At 41.2% G+C, this 18,479-nt stretch overlaps 1 protein-coding gene across 2 annotated transcripts in view; it reads left to right on the top strand.

The window, feature by feature from the left end:
- DOCK1 (dedicator of cytokinesis 1) overlaps nt 1-18,479 on the top strand; it is a 277,666-nt gene that overhangs the window by 233,224 nt on the left and 25,963 nt on the right. For both annotated transcript variants that reach the window (XM_077182775.1, XM_054637087.2), the window contains exons 39-48: nt 328-417; nt 2,892-2,996; nt 5,289-5,430; nt 5,644-5,722; nt 6,047-6,131; nt 6,912-6,998; nt 10,341-10,517; nt 11,615-11,698; nt 15,773-15,910; nt 18,332-18,477. In XM_077182775.1, coding sequence (XP_077038890.1) covers nt 328-417; nt 2,892-2,996; nt 5,289-5,430; nt 5,644-5,722; nt 6,047-6,131; nt 6,912-6,998; nt 10,341-10,517; nt 11,615-11,698; nt 15,773-15,910; nt 18,332-18,477 — 1,133 coding nt within the window. The remainder of the gene's footprint in view (nt 1-327; nt 418-2,891; nt 2,997-5,288; nt 5,431-5,643; nt 5,723-6,046; nt 6,132-6,911; nt 6,999-10,340; nt 10,518-11,614; nt 11,699-15,772; nt 15,911-18,331; nt 18,478-18,479) is intronic.

Below are 18,479 nucleotides of genomic sequence, written 5' to 3'. Positions count from 1 at the left end.
GGAGTCCCCATCCCTGGAGGGATTTAAAATCCATGTGGAGGTGGCACTTGGGGACACGGGGCAGTGCTGGCCTTGGCAGTGCTGGGAATGGTTGAACTCTGTGAACTTGGAGGGCTTTTCCAGCCTCAACAATTCCATGATTCCATGAATAGAGACATTTATAACCCTAGCACAGCTCTTTGGCACGTCAGATGCTCAGTGTTTTCAGGCATGTGACACAATTCATTTGGTTGCTTTATCCAGATTTATTTGATTCTAATGTTGATGTTTAACCAAGGTATGTAATTCAGCTTCTTTTTGTTGTTTTGTGATTTTTTTTTCCAACAGATGTGGGAAGAGGCCATTGCCTTGGGTAAAGAACTTGCAGAACAGTATGAAAATGAAATGTTTGATTATGAACAACTCAGTGAACTGCTGGTAGGTTTTTTTAATGACATAGACACTGCAATAATTTATTTCAGAGTTGAATTTTGAAGCTTTTAAAATTATATAAAAAATATTATATCAATGACAGTAAAATTCAGAAACAAATATCCATCATGGTTTTGTTGGACCAATGTCAATTAACTGGCTACCAGTGGATTGTCTGAAAAACATTGAATTTATTTTTTTCAGCTGAAAGAAAAGCATTTCAGTAATGTTAAGCTGATTTATTTGGGGTATAAAAGGAAATTTTGAATTTAAATATAAATGGGGACATGAAAAAAATCCCCATTCTCTCTCAAGTGTCTTTCTATATTCACATTTCTTTTTTTAGGTATGAATAATCCCCAAGCATTCATGTCTCCAGTCAGTTATTTTTGCCCTGACGTTACCCATTCATTATTCCTGCACCATTTTTTTCCTCCTGTTCTCTTCCAAAGAGATAAATGGCAGCTGTCACTGTCCCTCCTCAGGTCCCAACCATTTCCACAGGAGTTGGGATGTAATTCCAGTTTGTTTCTGAAAATTTTCAACTCTAAAGTTTTTGATGCCTTTTGCTTTTGCACTCAGAGTACATTTTCCTCAATTTCTTTGAATTATTTATCTGTTTTCTTTATCCCAGTATGTCTGAGCTGGGCATTCCTGTGGTGTTGAACTCAGCTCCACACAGCCCCAGCTCACTGTTCCTGGTGGGGTGGGCATAGAATATTCTTCATTTCAGTATAAAAGGAATTGGGTAGGATTGTTCCTCAGCTAGAAATGGTTGTCAGAGGTGATTATTCACCGGGGATGGCTACTCTCCAAGTCCCTCAGTTTTAATTTTCCATCTCCTTTTTGCTTGCACATGGAAATGTGAATGGGTTTGTCACAGAGGCAGCCACTCTTTAATTGTCCTACTGGATCCATTCTGTAGGAGAAGTTGGAATTTGCACTTTATTCATTGTGGCCAATAATCACAGAGGGATTGAATGATTTGGGTTGGGAGGACCTTAAAGCTCATCCAGCTCCACCCACTTTGCCATGGGCAAGGACACCTTCCCCTGTCCCAGGCTGCTCCAAGCCCTGTCCAGCCTGGCCTTGGATATTTCCATGGAGTTTCTCCCTCTTCTAAGAAGGGAGACCAAGAACTTCTGATCCTCACATCACACAATTGAGTTCATCTGCTCATGAGCCAAGAGGTGAGATGTCACAGAATTAGTCCTGGCCTGCATTTCCCTCACAAGACAGAGATCAAAATTCACTCTCCCATATGAGTCAGGTCTCATGTACCCCATCAGCTTTTCCTATTGCTGCTGCTGAACAGCTCTTTTTTTTCTCCCACAATAGAATTTAGAAGTTTTTAGTTCTTTCTATTCTCCCTCTTGTCTCTTTTCTTCAAGCAATATTAAATATTAGTCTCTAAGACAATTCACAAATGACAGAATAGTTTTGCTCCAGACGAGCTGAGAAATACTCGGCAGATCTGGGTCTTTGTAGTCTTGGTGCCATTTACAGTTATCTGTCGTGTGGGAGCAGCACTAAACCTCCCCCCAGATCAAAAGTCATTCTCTTTGCAGAAATAATAGACTAAAAATAAGTTAATGAACAGATCTTCTGAAGCTGCTCATTTGCTATTATTTCATCATTAGAGATAAAGAAGTCAGCGTCGAAAGCAGATGGCGTCTGACATGCGTGTGTTCATTCCAACATTTACATTTTCCTGCAATTCTCAACTGCCTGCTTTCCATATGCAAATTCATGGTTGTAAATATGGAAGAGAAGTAGTAGAAAAATGTAATGAGATGTAAGAGCCCAAAACCGACAAGTCAGCACCATTGGGATGAGCTGTGTGCAGCTTCATCCTTCCGGTGCTTCGGCATCAGAAGTGTCACAACTGGAATTGCAGATTCCTGACCTTCACTGCCAGTGGAATACTGGATGTGAATCAGTGAGGTTCACCAAGATGAGGTCCATCAAAATTGAGATATTGGATATGGAACAGTAAGGTTCACAGTGATGAAGTTCATCAGTTGAGATATTGGAGTTTATCAAAATTGAGATATTGGATATAGAGCAGGGACCTTCATCAAGATGAGGGCCCTCAAAATTGAGATATTGGATATGGGACGATGAAGTTCACAATGATGAAGTTCATCAAAATTGACATATTGGATATGGAACAGTAAAGTTCACCAACATGAGGTCCATCAAAATTGAGATATTGGATATGGAGCAGTGAGGTTCACCATGATGAGGTGAAATTAATCAAAATTGAGATATTCCTTAGGGAACAGTCAGATTCACTCTGGTAAGTAGAAAAATCATTGCTACAGAGTGTGATATTTCCAAATATTGCCATGAATCTGATATAAAGGTGAGGAAAAACAGGGGAATGAAACATCTTTAATTTAGAGATGTATACAAGATCTTACGTATAAGGAATCTCCTAAAAACTCAGGTCATTCAAATCCCTCCTGTTTATTTTGCAGAGAAAACAAGCCCAGTTCTATGAAAACATTGTGAAGGTGATACGACCAAAACCAGATTATTTTGCTGTTGGATACTATGGCCAGGGATTCCCAACTTTCATAAGGGTAAGTGTCACCTGTTTCCAGAGACTTTCCTTGCTCTGGAAATTTCCAGAGACTTTCCTTGCTCTGGAAATTTCCCTTGGCTTGGAGAAACCTGCCCAACAGGGACAGGTGCCTTTTAGGTGTACAAAACAATCACTGGTTTTTCCTTTCTGGTTTCTATGATGGAATAGTTGAATTTTAGTAGAAAAACTTTCTCTTCAAACGTATTCAGTACTTTCTATTTCTTCAGGGTATCACTAGAAATGAAGAGAAATGACCCAATCCATCACTCAGGGTCATAACCATCTGAAATGGTGACATTTTTGCCTGGCAGGTTAATATATATTTATATATATAATATATATATGAGCATGGTAGAGAAACCTTTTGTATGACCATGTTTTCAGGCGAGTGTTCTTTCCAGCATTGTCACTAAAATGAAGTTGACTATCAAAGGTGTGTGTGACACCTTTAATAGCAATTTTTATCATTGATTTGTGTGTGTCAGGTGCCAATTTAAGACTTTTATCACTTGGTTGATGCCAGGATCATAGCTTTAGTGACATTTTAAGGGTTTTTTTCACTAATATTGGGATTTTTATGGGTTGAATTAGTGGTTAAAGAAAAGTGGGGCTATAACATGTCTGAATTGCATCTCTATTATGATTCTCTGGCACTTGGCAGTTGGTGACACACAAATAGCCCATTATTATTTTGTTAACTTCCCTGGGCATCCTGTGCCAGGGCTCACCACCCTCACAGGAATTAATTCCTTCCCAGTTTGCCCTCTGAAAACCAGGCTGTTGAGTACCCTGCTGCTGGAGAAAATCCTCACTTTTCCCTTTATTCCAGCATTCCCTGTCAATTACAAATGTATATACATGAATTACAGTTATACAGAGCCATCTATTATTACCTTTCTTTCCCCTACTGAGCTTTTCAAAAGGCATCACTGCAGAACTAAACCCAACTGGGCAAATGTGAACAACTCCAGGCTCCTACCCCCAGTCAAAACACCCTTTTTTATTAAGTGCTCTATAATTTTTTCACCAAGTATTCATTTCGAGATGAGTAATGAGGTTAAGCATATTCAGATGCAAATTTTTTCCAAACTTGCTTTAATATGTTTGATCAGTTAAAAATATGCAAGTTTGTCTTTTACATTTTCCTTTAGAATTTAATGAACTCAGCATGTAAATGGACTCTGTAAAATATCTCTTCATTTTCTTTATTGGCAAAGAAAAAACCAATGCTTACAAATACAATAAACTTAATTTTAAAGTTATAAAAAGTTTAAAGTTTATAATGGCAAAAATCTAATCCACTAATGTGAGTCTTTTTATAAGAGTCACTATTTTTGGATATTCCTCCTTAAATCTGCATTATGTTTCTGTTTTTCTCTTCTACTCTTTTGCTCCCCTGAGTGCCTTTGAATAAATGTTTATGTATAAAAAGCCCAATCCAGTTTATTTATTGACATCCATTCCATCATTAACTGTGGAAGGTGGAGGAGACATCTTGGATTTGGTAATAATTTCTCTTAATATATTTTCAATGGCCACCCATGTTACAGATCCTTGAAATCACATTTTGAGGTGATTTTAGTGTGGCTTTAATTAATACCTGAAGTTAACCATGGGCTTAATGATCTCAGGGTGGAATTGGAGGTGAGAAAAAAATACTGATAAAGTATTGATTATGACACAGGGTGAGGAGTGTGACATTCCTCTCGTACTGAGAAGCGCTAACAGCGTTGGTGTCAGCCCATCTGAGGCCCCAGTTCTGTATTGGGAGCACTGGTTTTAGCTCTGGGGGTGCTGGGGCCAGCTGTGGGTGCCCCTGTGATGCCTTGTGCAGGCTGCCCTAGAGCAGAGGCTGGACAGAGCTCCAGAATAAAGCAGGGATTTATTCAAAGCATCTCCTCCATGGATCCACCTTGGGCAGCACCAGAGCCCAGCCAGGGCTGCACCCAAGATGAACCAAAATGGCCCCAAAATGCACGGCCGGGCACGGGCTCTGTCCCTGGGATCAGTTCTGCTCCATTTGCACCTTGCAGTTCATTGTCCCATCCCAGCTTTAGCCCCTGCAGTCCCACCCTGCTTGTTTTTCTCTCTCCAGCCCACGGGGTTTGTCCTCTGGGGCTGAGATTTGGATCATTTGTCCTTGGTGCCCAGCTGGAGCAGGAATTGTTTTGTCTCCCTGCTCTGTGCACAGAGCTCACCAACCCTTAATATGAAGCTCAGAAGTGCACACTAAAGCAGCACAGAATGTGCAAAATAGAAAAGTTAAACCTGAGGCATCATGTGTTTGCAGAACAAAGTGTTCATTTACCGGGGCAAGGAGTACGAGCGCCGTGAGGACTTCGAGGCGCGGCTGCTGACGCAGTTTCCCAACGCCGAGAAGATGAAGACAACGTCACCCCCCGGTGATGACATCAAAACCTCCTCTGGCCAGTGTATCCTTGGGCTGTACACCCAGTACAACCAGTACAACCAGTGCATCCAGCAACTCAGGTCAAGGATTTACAGCCAACCTGTTGCACTTCTGCCCTGATGGGTGTAATGCACCGATTTTGTTGTTTTGTCCTTTTTTGTGTGTGTGTTTCTGTTGAGCTGTTTGCTCTGTGTGACTGAAATTCCCTTTTCACTTCTTAACCCCTGAAATTCAGATATTCAGTGCTTCACTGTAAAGCCCAAACTGGATTTACCCTCGAAATTTCACAGGCCAGTGTCAGAGCAAATTGTGAGGTGAGTTTGGGTTGGGTTTTGTTGTTTTCTCTGTCCCCTTTATAGCACATTGTTGTATTAGGAATCTGTGCACAGTCAAGGGGCATGGGCATTGTGAGGGCATTTAATGGTGATTTTTATTATTGGCACACAGTCCGACCCACTGGAAAATAGTGATCCCATATTTGTTGATGGACTTCCTCTAATATTAGAATTTAGTATCCATTCCTAAACAAGCAGCGTTTGATTTTCATTGTGCATCTGGGGCTTGGAACTGCATGATCTCTGAGGTCATTTCCAACCCAATCCAATCAGTGATTCCATGATTCTTTTCCCTCTTTTCAGTTTCTACAGGGTGAATGAAGTCCAGCGCTTTGAGTATTCACGCCCCGTTCGAAAAGGAGAGAAAAACCCAGACAACGAATTTGCAGTAAGAAATTATGAAGAAAATAAACCACTTTTGGTTTGCTTGTTTATCCCCCTCTATTTTGAGCATCTGAGCCATTCATTATCTTTTGCTTGTTGAGAAATAAATTCTAGGTTTAAAGGGATTATTTTTCATAGAAAGTTAATTAAGCCAATTTATCATGTTCTCGTTTATACCAATAGGAAAAAAATGGGCAAAGCTGTATTTATTTTGTAAAAACAGCTCTTCTGAGAAAGGATTTTAAATTGTTACACCTGAAACTTGTCTTGCCGTGAAGATTCCAGTCAGGCATCTGAAAATCTTTTGTCACTAATACCTTTTGCTTTTTCTTGCTTTTTTTTTAAACCATTTGTTTAATCTAATGGTCAATAAATGAGTGCTGTGAGGAGGCCCTGGCACAGGGTGCCCAGAGGAGCTGTGCAGATCCCTGGCAGTGCCCAAGGCCAGGTTGGATGGGACTTGGAGCAGCCTGGGATAGTGGAAGGTTCCCTGCTCCTGGAACCTGATGGATTTTGAGGTCCTTTCCAGCCCAAACCATTCTGTGAACATCCAGTAAAAGCAGGGGATCTTTCCATGGTATTCTGCTTCAGAAAGGGAGCAGTTGTTCCCTGTTAAGTGACATACCAGATTTAAATCAGTGCTGCTCCATCTTCCATTTGGAATTCTCCCCTGGCTCTGTGACATCTGCCATACCTTGGTCCTTGTCCTGCTGCTGATGTTTTAGGGCTTTGCTCGGGGTCCCAGCTGCCCATGGATAACGTGACACTTGTGTTCCCTTTGCAGAACATGTGGATTGAGAGAACCATCTACGTGACAGCCTATAAATTACCAGGCATCCTCAGGTGGTTTGAGGTCAAATCAGTTTTCATGGTAAGATCAGCTTGGCTGTGTTGAGATTGTGTAAAACAATGGGGTTTTTATACAGCCAGGGAGCATTTGTGTGTCTCAGTGGCTGTGCTTAGATCTGTGAACAAGGAATCCATGGGATTGGACCTGGCACATCCTGAGGGAACCTGCTGAGGGTGCTGGTTGCTGACTGAGGGTGACTCAGGCAATGCTTTTCCATTCCTGAGGGAAGGGAATGCAGCCAGCCCTTCAGCCCTTTTAGAAAGCATTTGTGTCTCTCAGCAGGTGCCTAGAATGAAGAGAGATCTGAGATGATGCAGGGACCCTGTTCCATCCCAGAGAATCTAGCCTGAACTTTATCAAAGAGGATCTGGATATTTTGATTGTCATTAATTCAAAATACCCCAATAATCAAAGGCATTGTATGTCTGCCTTTCTTACCACTCGTGGTTAAAGGTTGTTTTTGTTTCTTCTCCATATTTAGCTAAATATACCCTCAGCAACCTCACAGAGTAACTCCAAATTACTCATTTCTCTGTTCAACCATTTAGACTGTTTAGATAAGACATATCCATTAAACGCCTTTAAGATTAAATTATTCTTATGCAGCTGTAATTTTTAAGTAGCAATAAAAACATTGTTACTGCGTTTTTGAAATCTCTCTTGTGAGGCTTATTTTTAAAGGAAAAGAACAATTTGCATATGATTAATTAAAACCTTTTTCATTGCTCCATTGAGGTTATGTTGGACAGTTGTATTTGGATGAACAGAAGTAATGCAGAAAATTACTATGGTATCTATAGTAACAGAATATGAATGTGATGTGTGACAGTAACAGGCAGCTGAATAAAACACATTGAATTTTTAATGAATTTCGTAGTTTCAATATAACCCTGATGGAGAAGATTGTATTTATCTTGATGATGGCAAGAAGTGCTGTTTGTAAAGGCTGGCAGATCTGATGCCAGTCCTGATGAGCAGAGAGCACAGCCTGACAGGCACTTGCTGTGCACCCCTCCTGCTCTGCCTGGCATCCAAATGGGCACAAATCCCCTCAGCCTTTTGGGAGCAAGGATTGTAAGAGTTGCAGAGCTGAGAAATGATAGCAGAATGGAACTTAATAACGTGTGGGAAGACTGCTACAGATAACTTCTGACCTCCTCTGGCACAGTTCCCACAAAATGGGTATTGACTTTCCTCAAGATCTCTGTCAGCTAAAATGCTGCAAGGAGGATCACAGGGTTTACATCCCTGTAATGCTAAATTGTGATTATGGATACAGATATTATTGATCCCTTGCTAAGCACCAAGATACTCCACCAGCTCTGCATGTTTCATATTTTATTGATGGAACTGGAATATCGTTAAAGGGAGAGGTGAGATTACATCAAATCAGTGCTGAGAGAATGGAGTAATTTCATAAATGCAGTGTATTATGTTACATAACCCATAGGAACATGCAGAGTTGCTTTAAATCTGCTGGCTTTTCCAATTCTTTCTGAGTACTTTTACCTAAACCTTTGCAATCTGTTCATCATCTGCAAGGAATTTGGGGCCAGCATTTCTTATTCTGTATCTGATTTGCTTTAGCTGGGCACAGGAAGTTGTAGGGAAGAGAGACCAGCCAGGGAATTAGAAATCAGATTGTGAATCACACTCGAGTTTAAAAACCACAAATGCTAATCTCTGTTTTGTTTTTATCTTGGAATTCTGTACTGGTGCAAATGTCTCAGGAGAATGTAATTCCTGTTTTCCCTGGATAGAGTGAGGAGTGCCCAGAGTGGCCCTGGGGGCAAGGCTCTGAATTTACACTTACCATAAATAGCTTTCACCAGGTTCCAAAGCCCAGTTTGTAGTAGTGAGATGGCAACTGCAATTCTCCATCTGCTTTTAAAAAATTAGAGGGAGTGTTACAAGAGTAGTAAAAGAAAGGAGAATGAGAAAGAAAGCCATGATTGCTGCTACAGAAAAGTCAAAAAGCTGTCAGCTCAATGAGTGCTAATTTCTGGAGATGCTCAAGAGCTTTAAAAGCAATGGTTCATCAACACATTATTGCATAGTTATAAGGCCATTAATACAAGTGACAGAATGCTAAATTTAGCCTGTGATGTTCCCAGCAGTTTTGCCCAATCAGATGCTGGATGTGGCTTCACTCCCCAGTCCAGATTCCCCCTGGCAGGCTGGGCTCTGTCCGAGCCTGGCCTGCTCCCCATTCCCAGCAGAACCACCGGGCTCCTTCCCTGCCTTCCAGAATCATTCAGCAGGCAGGCTGCTCAAAATGCTAATTAAAACATCCTTGATGTAATCAGCTGGCAGGTGTAAGAGTAACAACTAAAGAGATTTGATTATAAGTGGTTCTCAGAAACAGGGTAAGTAACTGATAGCCAGGTAGAAGTGCTGCTTTGTTTATGTAGCATTTATGTAAATGAGACTGTAATCAAATATACACTTGCATTTTCCTCACAGGCCTCAATTAACCTTCCTTTCCTCTCCCTTCCACATCATTTTTTTAATACAAGCCGGCTGTGGCTTCCGGTGAGGACTCTCTACACTCTGGGTCACTGCAAGTTACTGATTTTCAGCCCATTCACTAATATTTAAAATGTTTTAATACTGTTTTTTTTCAACATGAACTTTTGAAAGACATGGTGGCTGGGCAGAAAAAGTAGCTGGAGGTCAGTCAGTTAAAATAAAGCAAGTTTTGTACAGCATAGGAGCTAATCCACCCCGTGAAGGCATCTGAGGTGACTCTTCATTGAAGTCCAGGTAGAAGGAAAATTTCTCCCTTCAGTTCTCGATGGTCAGATGAAGAAAATGTGATCTCTTGGGAAAAAGCACAGCAAATAGTTTAGATATCATCTCATCAACATATTCAACTCACTGTCCTTGGAAACACACCAAAATAATCACTGCAAAAATATCTTTGTGATTTTTGAGCGGCTTAGGATTACATTTTCCATCAGAAAATCCACGTTAAAGTTATCATTTCTTTCTTACTGTTACGTTAAGCTGGATCTTCTTTGTGCTGCTAAAACTCACCAACCCTTAATCTCTGATGTTCTCCCTAATCCTCCAAAAAAACCTCACGTGATTGCTGCCAGAGCCTTTCTGGATGCTGTGCTGGGATGTAATCCCTCTTGCAGCAGCAGAATGCAGTTAACTTCCTGCACTGATAGCCATCATCATATCAGTTACTGCAGCACAGAGATACCACATACCTCAGTCACCCCTTCTGGTCATTATTGGTCAAAAATCTCCCAATAACCTCAGTTCTGAAAGGCCTGGAGCATTTCTGCCCATGGGGTTTTGCTGAGCAGGTTAAAAACTCCGCCCCTGGTTTGAAATCTCCTTTTGTTTGGGTTGCAGGTGGAGATCAGCCCACTGGAAAATGCCATAGAAACCATGCAGCTGACCAATGACAAGATCAATAACATGGTGCAGCAGCACCTGAACGACCCCAACCTGCCCATCAACCCCCTGTCCATGCTGCTCAACGGCATCGTGGACCCTGCTGTCATGGGGGGCTTCGCCAACTACGAGAAGGTAATGCCAGTGTTCCCTGGATGCCACCAGGATCCCCTGAATTCTGCCAGTGTTCCCTGGATTCCACCAGGATCCCCTGGATGCCACCAGGAATCCCTGGATTCCACCAAAATCCCCTGAATTCCACCAGGATTCCCTGAATCCCGCCAGGATCCCCTGAATTCCGCCAGGATCCCCTGAATTCCACCAGGAATCCCTGAATTCCACCAGGAATCCCCTGGATTCCACCAAAATCCCCTGAATTCCGCCAGGATTCCCTGAATTCCACCAGGATTCCCTGAATCCCGCCAGGATCCCCTGAATTCCACCAGGATCCCCTGAATTCCACCAGGAATCCCTGAATTCCACCAGGAATCCCCTGGATTCCACCAAAATCCCCTGAATTCCGCCAGGAATCCCCTGGATTCCACCAAAATCCCCTGAATTCCGCCAGGATCCCCTGAATTCCGCCAGGATCCCCTGAATTCCGCCAGGAATCCCTGAATTCCACCAGGAATCCCCTGGATTCCACCAGGATCCCCTGGATTCCACCAGGATTCCCTGAATCCCACCAGGAATCCCTGCCCTGCTGGGATGGAGCAGCTCTGCTAGGAGGAAAGGCTGGCAGAGCTGGGATTGTTCACCTGGAGAGGAGAAGCTCTGGGGTGACCTCAGTGTGGCCTTGCAGGCCCTGAAGGGGCTCCAGGAGAGCTGCAGAGGGACTGGGGACAAGGATGGAGGGACAGGACACAGGGAATGGCTCCCAGTGCCAGAGGGCAGGGCTGGATGGGAGATTGGGAATTGGGAATTCCTGGTTGGGATAGGATTCCCAGAGCAGCTGTGGCTGCCCCTGGATCCCTGGCAGTGCCCAAGGCCAGGCTGGACACTGGGGCACCCTGGGACAGTGGGAGGTGTCCCAAGGAATGGCACTGGATGGGATTTAAGGTCCTTTCCAACCCAAATCACTGGGATTCCACGATTTTCACTTTGTGCTTGTAGCTGTTACTTAGCAGAAGTTTTAAGTTGATCAATTTATCTTTGTTGTAGCTCATTCCTCTGGTAGTGGATGTTTCATTTTCTGAATAATGGCTCATTCTCTCTCTCTCTCTCTTAATTAGGCTTTTTTTACTGAAAAATACATGCACGAGCATCCAGAGGATCATGACAAGATTGAGAAGCTGAAGGATCTGATTGCTTGGCAGGTAAAAAACTTGAAGTCAGGTTTGGCAGAGGCAGCTGCTGTGGAAAGACAGCTTGGTGTCACTTTGGAGAAAATTCAGACATTATCCTCACCTTGGATACATTTCTTTGCCATTTAAATCTGTCTTGGAGCTTGAGTTAAAGTCATCTTTTCAATCTGACATAATTGCTCGTTTTGATAAACTTGCTGCGAACAAATATGATCAAGAAATTTTCTTTTTTTTCTTTTTTTTTTGTTTCCTTTTTTTTTTTTTTTGTAAACACAATAAGTGACAATCTCCCAATCTCCCATCTGTATCAGATGAGAAAATATTTTTCAGGGCAAACAAGAGACAATTCCAGTTTTGTTCCATAGTCGCATCCTGGACATTTTTCTGTGGTCTCAGTAGAATTTTATGGTAACTTAAAAAATACCAGGTTGATTGGAAATCATTTTTTTTTCCCACAGAAAAAGAAAGTGAATCATTGTCTTTTCATATTCAGTTCTGTCTTTATAATAAAGGGAATAATTTACATTTCCGTAGATTTCAGTCTTAGAGGTAGTAGAGCCAAAGCTACAGAATTCAAAAATAGAATATTCTCTGAAGGCCCTAAAACTATCAGTGAGTAAAAAACTCTTTTGGTCTGACAAAAATAAAAAAGGCATTTTTAAATTTATTTTCTTGTGAGCTTTTAGAAAAGATTAGATTTTATAAGCTTTAAGTTTTATAGAGGAAAATAATTTGGTCCCAGCAGACTGACTTGGTGTCAGCTCTGTGTCTTTGCCTCTGAGAGTGATACTTCAAATGAATTCCAAACACACTTTCCATCTGCAAAGGCTCACTTTGGTGACACTTGTGTATTAAAATGGTATTACAATTTGAAAATAGCTATGGCAGCTGATCTCATTGTATTGTAATTATTCAGGGCTTTTAAACACATGATTTCCCATCAGTTTTGTACTTCAAGAACCAACAGGAACCAAGAGAATAGAGAAAAGAGATCAACATTTATTTTTATATCTGAAAATTAAGAGTCACTAAAAGCCCTTTCAGTGCTTTTAAATTGCCTTGGATGTTTCATACACATTTAAGGGATCCTAAAATTTAAAATTCCTCTCAAATTACTTCAGTTTCCAGCCAGGTGGGAGTCAGCTCCCAAATATTGGGAGAGGGATGTGTATGGAAGCCTTTGAGGGGGCTGAATTCATCCTGGGCTGACAGGGATGGAAAGCAAAAAGGAGATTTCATTTTTCAGTGATGTGGGGCTTGGAGTTCTGTAATCACATGGAATTTTCTCCCTGCTGCATAAAGCAATTGGGTATATGAAATAGGAACCTGACAATTGTATTACCAGCTGACCAGTTAAATTCAATTTTTTTCATCTCCTTACCTCTTTCTCCACTGTGCTGTGGAATTAATAATTCATAATTCATATAATTCCTGTGAACTTCAAGTGTACATTTTGTTTCTGTCTCTTATTAATTCAGATAAATTCCATTAGCAAAGCAATGTCCATTTTTGTCCTTCTTGGTGCTTTTCCAACTTAGGCAAAAAATGTTCCCATGCAACTGCACCATTTCAAGCTGATCTTTCATTTTAACATGAAGATAATGAAATGATTGATTGAAATTAAGGCAGAGAAATGAATGATTGATGACATTAGTCACTCTGAATTTAGTTAAAGTATTTACAGCACAGCAAAACAGAAAAATACCACAGCAAATCAAAACCTTGTGCTCCTTCTACAGAGATGAAAGAACTGCTGCATACCAAACTCAGGTTTTATGCTCATATTTTATGATCCCCTTGCTCTGAAAGATTGTTTTCAAAGATTAGTTTAATAATTCAAATCAATGTCATTTTTTTCAGTCTTTTCAGCCGAGCAGATCAAGATTTAAAAAAAAAAAAAAAAAAACCAAAAAGGGGAAACAAATCAGGGAATAATTTCAAGTTGCACTGGAACTTTATAAAATTTTAAAATCAGCCAAGAACAGAGTTATGAAATAAGAAAATGCCCTTTCTTCAAGGCCACATTAATTGGGAATATCCTGAATGTGGCAAAATTCTGCCTCTCATGGGTGTCAAATTCCATGTCAGGCATCAGCACATTTCCCTGTGTCTGGAAAGGAGACACAGGAGGAGTTTGGCAGTTGGTAGGAGAAGGTGAAGCAGAAGTGGTAAAACAGCTGGAAGGTTCTTCCTGCACTTGATAAACATTTAGGGATTAAGTGGTCTTGGACAGGGAGGCCAAATATCCTGACTCAGCAGCCTCGTGTTCTTCTGTGCAAAGCCATGGGACATTCCTGGATTGCACCTTCTGTAAAAGATTAACAAACCTCTCCTTCTTCTCCTTCTTTTTCTTCTCCTCCCTTCTTCTCTTCCTTTTACTTCTCCTCCTCCATGGCCTTCTTCTTCTTCTTCTTCTTCTTCTTCTCTTTCTCCCTCCCCCCACATTTTTTCCCTACAAATAATGTCATTTAACTTCCTGTTCTTGACTTTCCAGCCTGGAGGTGGCTGATCCCCAGGATAGGTTCTTCAGTGCATTTTCTACCCATAAAATGGGCTCATATGCTTCACCTTGGTAATTCTAGTTTTTTTTTTAAAAAAAAATCCATTTCCAATGTCAACAGTTCTTTGAAATAAATGAGCCAAGTGAGCATTTATCCCTCCAAAACAGGAGGGTCACAGTGTGGCCTGGTAATTATGTAAATTTAGGAATTCATTGACTTATTGAGAGCAGGGAAAACTTTCTGGTTTCAAGTTTAATTTTTGTCAAGTGCAAATCCATATGCTTATACATAAAGCCACTACATAGGGAAAAAAAGAAAAAAAGTCATTATTCTTCTCTTTGTAGTCTTTTAGGAGAAGCACCTCTGTCCATTTACATAGTGCCAAATCATCTTGATAAGATTCTCGAGTTTGTTCACCTGTAATTCATCTGTGTATTTATTATTCTCCTTACTGATAAAGCTACTCCTTCTGATTGCTGCTCAGTCTTATTAGAAAAATCTGTTTTTAATCAGTATTATGATTTAATTATGAATTATTAAGAAGAAGCCTCTTAGCTTGATTGCTGCAGAGAATATCTGAGTTAGAATCAGAGCACTGTGTGGGCTGAAACGGACCTGGAAGAGGAAATATTTTTCCTGAGCTGGAGGTAGAAAACTCTAATGGTGTGTCTGGGTAGCTGTGGGAATGAAAATGTCTCTCTTAAAACATTTCCAAAGGTCAGCTACACCTCCACACTAGGAACTAATTATATAATCCTGTGCTGCCGTGGATATTTTGTGACAGAAGCCTTGAAGATAAATGATTATTTTCAGTTACAAAAGAGAATTAATTTAATTTTTTCCCTCTTCTGTTTTCTTCCCACAGAAAATAAAATAATTTTTTTCTAAGGAGAACTATACAGCATCTAAAACTGTATGTTTTATTAATAAATATTGCTCTGCAATATATATCTGTCCAAGGATGGAGCTCATTTGCAGCTTTAGAAAGAGCATTTATTAAGAAAAACATAAACTATTTTTGTCTTCAGGGTTTTATCCTCATGGAACTGGGAAAGGATTTGGTATTAATAACCTGGTGTGAGACTCATCATTCATCAGTTTGGTGTTTTAAAGTACAGAATCTGTGGGGGCTTGAGAATGGAATACCACAGGAGGGTTTGTGCTGTGGGATAAATCCAGCATGGGATTTCTGGGCAGAATTAGGGCTGAATTAAATGTAAGGGACTTTGTTTGACAGAAAAAAAAAAGGAATCCTGGAGAACAGGGGTTTAGATCCTGTCGTGCATCATATGCAAGGAATGGTGATGATGATGATGATGATGATGGTCACTGTGATCATCATAATAATAATTCTTGTTATTAATATTATTGTTGATGCTATTTATTATTATTTTATTATTGTTATTATTGTAATGATTATTATTAGTGTTATAATTACCATTACTTTTGCTCTTATTGCTATTATTATTATTATTATTATTATTATTATTACTGCACGAGCTCTTTCCCTGCTGTGGGAGCGTTGCCCTGTCCCTTGGCTCAGGAGGGGCTGGGCAGGGTGGAGCAGCCAAATTCTGCTTTCCAGATCCCATTCCTGGCCGAAGGCATCCGGATCCACGGGGAGAAGGTGACAGAGGCCCTGAGGCCGTTCCATGAGAGGATGGAGGCGTGTTTCAGGCAGCTGAAGGACAAGGTGGAAAAGCAGTACGGCGTCCGCGCCATCGTGAGTTCCCTCTCAGCTTCTCCTTTCCCCAATATCAGGAATTCCCTTGAATTACAGCAGCTCTCTATTCCTGTGTGATGATTCCATTGATTTAACAGAGCAGTGTAGATGAAGAGTTCCTGCTTGTTCCCAGTCATCATCAAATTATGGAATACTGAGCAGATGAGAGATGCTGAGGAAGCCTCAGTGCTTTCATTTCCCAGCACAGGAGCAATTCCTAAACTGCCCGAGTCTGTTCCTTGAAAGTCAAGATAATCCTTCAATTCTGAAGGATTTGGGTTACAAAAATGAGTTTAAAAATGGGCACTTAGCAGGGTTCTTCCAGAGCTGAATGTCACCTTTCCCTAGGTGGAATTCCTTTAGGGAAGGGCTCTATGGTAGTGTGTGCTTGTACCTACACCAAAGGTAGGCAGGCAAGAAAATGACAGCTCCTACTTCATGGATTTAGAAGGACTGAAATTCATGCTTTTCTCATTCCAGCAACTTATTTCCAGTTGCTGCTTCATCCTTAAGGGAAAGCCAAGAATTTCATGGTGTTTCCAGTGGAGGTTTGTTCTGCTTTTCATTGTTGAGTGTGAAGGTCAGAACAAACAAAGCAAATAGCTTTTTAATTCAGGATAAAATTGATAATTCAGTCAAAAATACATGGATTGGGTGCTATTATAAGATCCTATTTTGCTTGGAGAAAGGAGGGACTGGGGGGCCCTTGTGGCTCTGCACAGTTCCTGCCAGGAGGGCACAGGGACAGGAGCAGAGGGAACGGCCTCAGGCTGGGCCAGGGCAGCTCAGGGTGGGCACAGCAGGAATTTCCCCATGCAAAGGGGGCTCAGGAACTGCCCAGGGAGGGTTGCAGTGCCCATCCCTGCAGGTGTCCAAGGAATCAGTGGATTTGGACTCATGCTCTGGGCTGAGGACAAGGTGGGCACTGGGCACAGCTTGGACTCCATCTCAGAAGACTTTTCCACCCTAATTAATTCTGTGGCAATGACATCTTTTTTTAATGGGGACGCAGGTCTTACAGGGAACATTCCGGCCTTTGTGGTATCCTTTAAATGATGTTCTGTTTGTGGTCCTTCAAATCCCATCTTATGAATTTATATATTCAGGGAAAAGTTCAAACAGTAATTTATTCCCAGGGAGAACAGAAGTAATTAACATTAATGATACCTGCATGTCAGTCACTTCAGTAATATCCATTTACATCATCAAGGAGATGACTGGAAAGTGGTGTTATCTCTCTAATTTCACTCTACCCACCAGTAAGAATTTTCAGGATTGATGGAGTTTTATCTCTTCTGTCTTCCTTGTACAAGGCCAATTTACCAGTAGTTGACAGGGTGGAAAATATACCTGTAATTAAACAGCATGAGATTCTTATTTGTTGACTGCAAGAGTTCAATTATTTTATGCATATATCAGTTATTAATGACTAACAAAGCTTGGAGAAATATTCAGAACTCTGAAATTGTCTGAAACAAAACCAAAACTTTAATATATTTTCTTCTTAACCTGGTGTCACTCTGTAAATTGGCTCTCTTGATATTTTTGACGTAAAGTTTCCCTTTGTGGATTTTTGCTTTGGGTTTTTGTTTTTTTTTAAATGAAGTCCATTTCTTTGAAATATATTGACTGGGCAGTCACAACGATGGCAGAGATGGATTAAAAATTATATGTAAAAAGTCAGGTTTTTTTAAAGGCATAATGTAAAAAAAGCATGGAAATACCATTGGAACAAAGGAATTCTTGGAATATACTTAAAATTATACATCTGCCTGTGAGGACCTAAGTATTTTTTTTTTTTGTCCTTTGGGTGGATTTCCTTTAGAACCTATTTCTTTGTTGGTAACATGAGGTGTTGGTTGTTATTAATTCATTAATGCTGCCAAACTCTACCTGGAAGAAAATCCATGGAACCTTCCCCCGTTCCCTTTGGCGTGTGGATATTTGTAGCCAAGAGAAAAGAAAGGTCCAACTTCCCAAGGCTATTTCTGGGATTCACATCCTCTGAACCTCAGAGAAGGAAAAAACAATTCTTATCTCATTTACTGCTCCTCTTGTTGTCCACAAGTGGAATGCATTGTGGAAGATTGTTTACCTGAAGGGAATTGATAATTGGATTCTGGTGTGAGTGTTTTGATTCACTGACCAGTTGAATCCAGGTGTGTGTGTCAGGACTGTGGGCTCACAGTCACGAGATTCCGGGCAGTTGAGTTGAGTTGAGTTTTTGAGATGAACTGGCAGGTTCAGTTTAGATGAAATGTAATATAGTGTAATATAATATAGTACAATAAAGTAATTATTTAGCCTTCTGATATCAGTGGAGCCAGATGTAGCATTTTTCCCCTTCGTCAGGCTTGCCTTTTACAACAGATATGGGGTTTTTTTGGGTGAAGCAGTAACCTGTGTCGTTTCTGGCCGCAGCTGTCGGGGCTGGAGGAGCGGCGGGGCAGCCGGCCGCGCTCCATGGTGCGCTCCTTCACCATGCCCTCCTCGTCCCGGCCCCTCTCCGTGGCCTCCGTGTCCTCCCTCTCCTCGGACAGCACTCCCTCGCGGCCCGGCTCCGACGGGT

Source organism: Agelaius phoeniceus, chromosome 9, assembly GCF_051311805.1.
Source record: "Agelaius phoeniceus isolate bAgePho1 chromosome 9, bAgePho1.hap1, whole genome shotgun sequence".
Classification (NCBI taxonomy): domain Eukaryota; kingdom Metazoa; phylum Chordata; class Aves; order Passeriformes; family Icteridae; genus Agelaius; species Agelaius phoeniceus.
Note: the sequence above shows the minus strand (reverse complement) of the source record. Positions and strands in the feature narration are given on the sequence as shown.